Source organism: Condylura cristata, unplaced genomic scaffold (assembly GCF_000260355.1).
Source record: "Condylura cristata isolate star-nosed mole 26May11 unplaced genomic scaffold, ConCri1.0 scaffold00033, whole genome shotgun sequence".
Lineage (NCBI taxonomy): Eukaryota > Metazoa > Chordata > Mammalia > Eulipotyphla > Talpidae > Condylura > Condylura cristata.
In genome coordinates this window covers 19,053,302-19,054,419 of record NW_004567134.1, presented here as the reverse complement: position 1 = coordinate 19,054,419, position 1,118 = coordinate 19,053,302, and the positions used below count along the sequence as shown (strand labels likewise).

General features: G+C 71.2%; 1 protein-coding gene across 1 annotated transcript in view; it reads right to left on the bottom strand.

The window, feature by feature from the left end:
* The window catches only part of LOC101624815, a gene marked incomplete at its 5' end in the record, with an annotated part of 30,813 nt that overhangs the window by 8,990 nt on the left and 20,705 nt on the right, over nucleotides 1-1,118 (bottom strand). The window contains one exon of the mRNA XM_012732100.1: nucleotides 883-1,103. Within this exon, the coding sequence (XP_012587554.1) occupies nucleotides 883-1,103 (221 nt within the window). The remainder of the gene's footprint in view (nucleotides 1-882; nucleotides 1,104-1,118) is intronic.

Genomic DNA, 1,118 nt, shown 5'->3' with positions numbered 1-1,118 from the left:
GCTGCCCGCCGCTCCGTGCCCTGCCCGCTGGTCAGCACTCTCTGGTGTCCAGCTGGACTCTCAGCCCCAGCCAGGTCACTTGCTGCGGCCTAATCACATCAGCAGAGATCAGAAAGCTGCGAAGGGGCCCAGGAATGGTTCTGGGGGCAGCTCCTGCCCTGCCCCCTGCCCTTCCCGTCCTGGCTGTCCAGGGCTGGGCCGGAGGGCCCCCCCAGAAAGCCCCACTCCTCCCCCAGTCCTCGCCTCTGTAGGCACCTCCCCTCCCTGCCAGCCAGGTGACCAGAGCAGCCCTGGACCCTGAGCAGAGATGCCGTTCCCGGAGAACAGTCTCTCCTGGGGGGCTTTTCCGGGTAGGAGATGGCACCCAGCACCCCTGAAACCCGGGAGGCCTTCCCTTCCTGCGCCGGCCTTGCTCACATCCCCAGGCACCGGTGGGGGAGGTCAGGGTGCAGCGGCCGAGCCCCACAGCTCCATCCTCTGTGCCTCAGCCCCTGCCAGGCGGCTGGAGGCCACTTGGCTGTGGGGTTGCTCCCTGCGCCCCCAGCATGGGGCCCCCTGAGCCCTCCCCGCACAGTCCCGGGCTCTGCTGGCCTCCGCCCAGGCCTCACAGTGCCACAGCTGGCCCCAATGTGGTTACCGGCCTCGAGGGGCCACTGCTCCCAGCCCCTGGAGGCGGCAGCCGGCAGGGGCCGGGCTGGGCCACGGGAGCAGCTGGCTGCGGGGGTCCTCTCTGTGCGCCCCCAGCGCGGCCCTTTGTTTCTCTGCGGGCCAGGGCTCTGCTGGCCGCTGGCCACGCCCCTGGGGGCCTTCCCGCTGCGGCTCAGACTCCCCAAGAAGGGAAAGGAGCTGCTTGGCTGGCACAAGGAAGCCGGTGAGCAGAACCTGCTTCCTCCCGGCCCGCTGCGCGCAGAGTGCGGTGGGGGCGTGCGGTGGGGGCGTGCGCTGCAGGGCCGACGCCAGAAACGACCAAACGGCCTGGTCTCCGCCCGGGGACCGAGGGCGCCCAGAGACGCGGGCGGGGTGCGGGGGTGCACAGGGCCGCGCTGCCCAGGGCACGAGGTCACAGCAGCCTTCGGCCTGCGTCTCAGTCTCAGCTTCTCCGCCTGTGCGGGAACGGC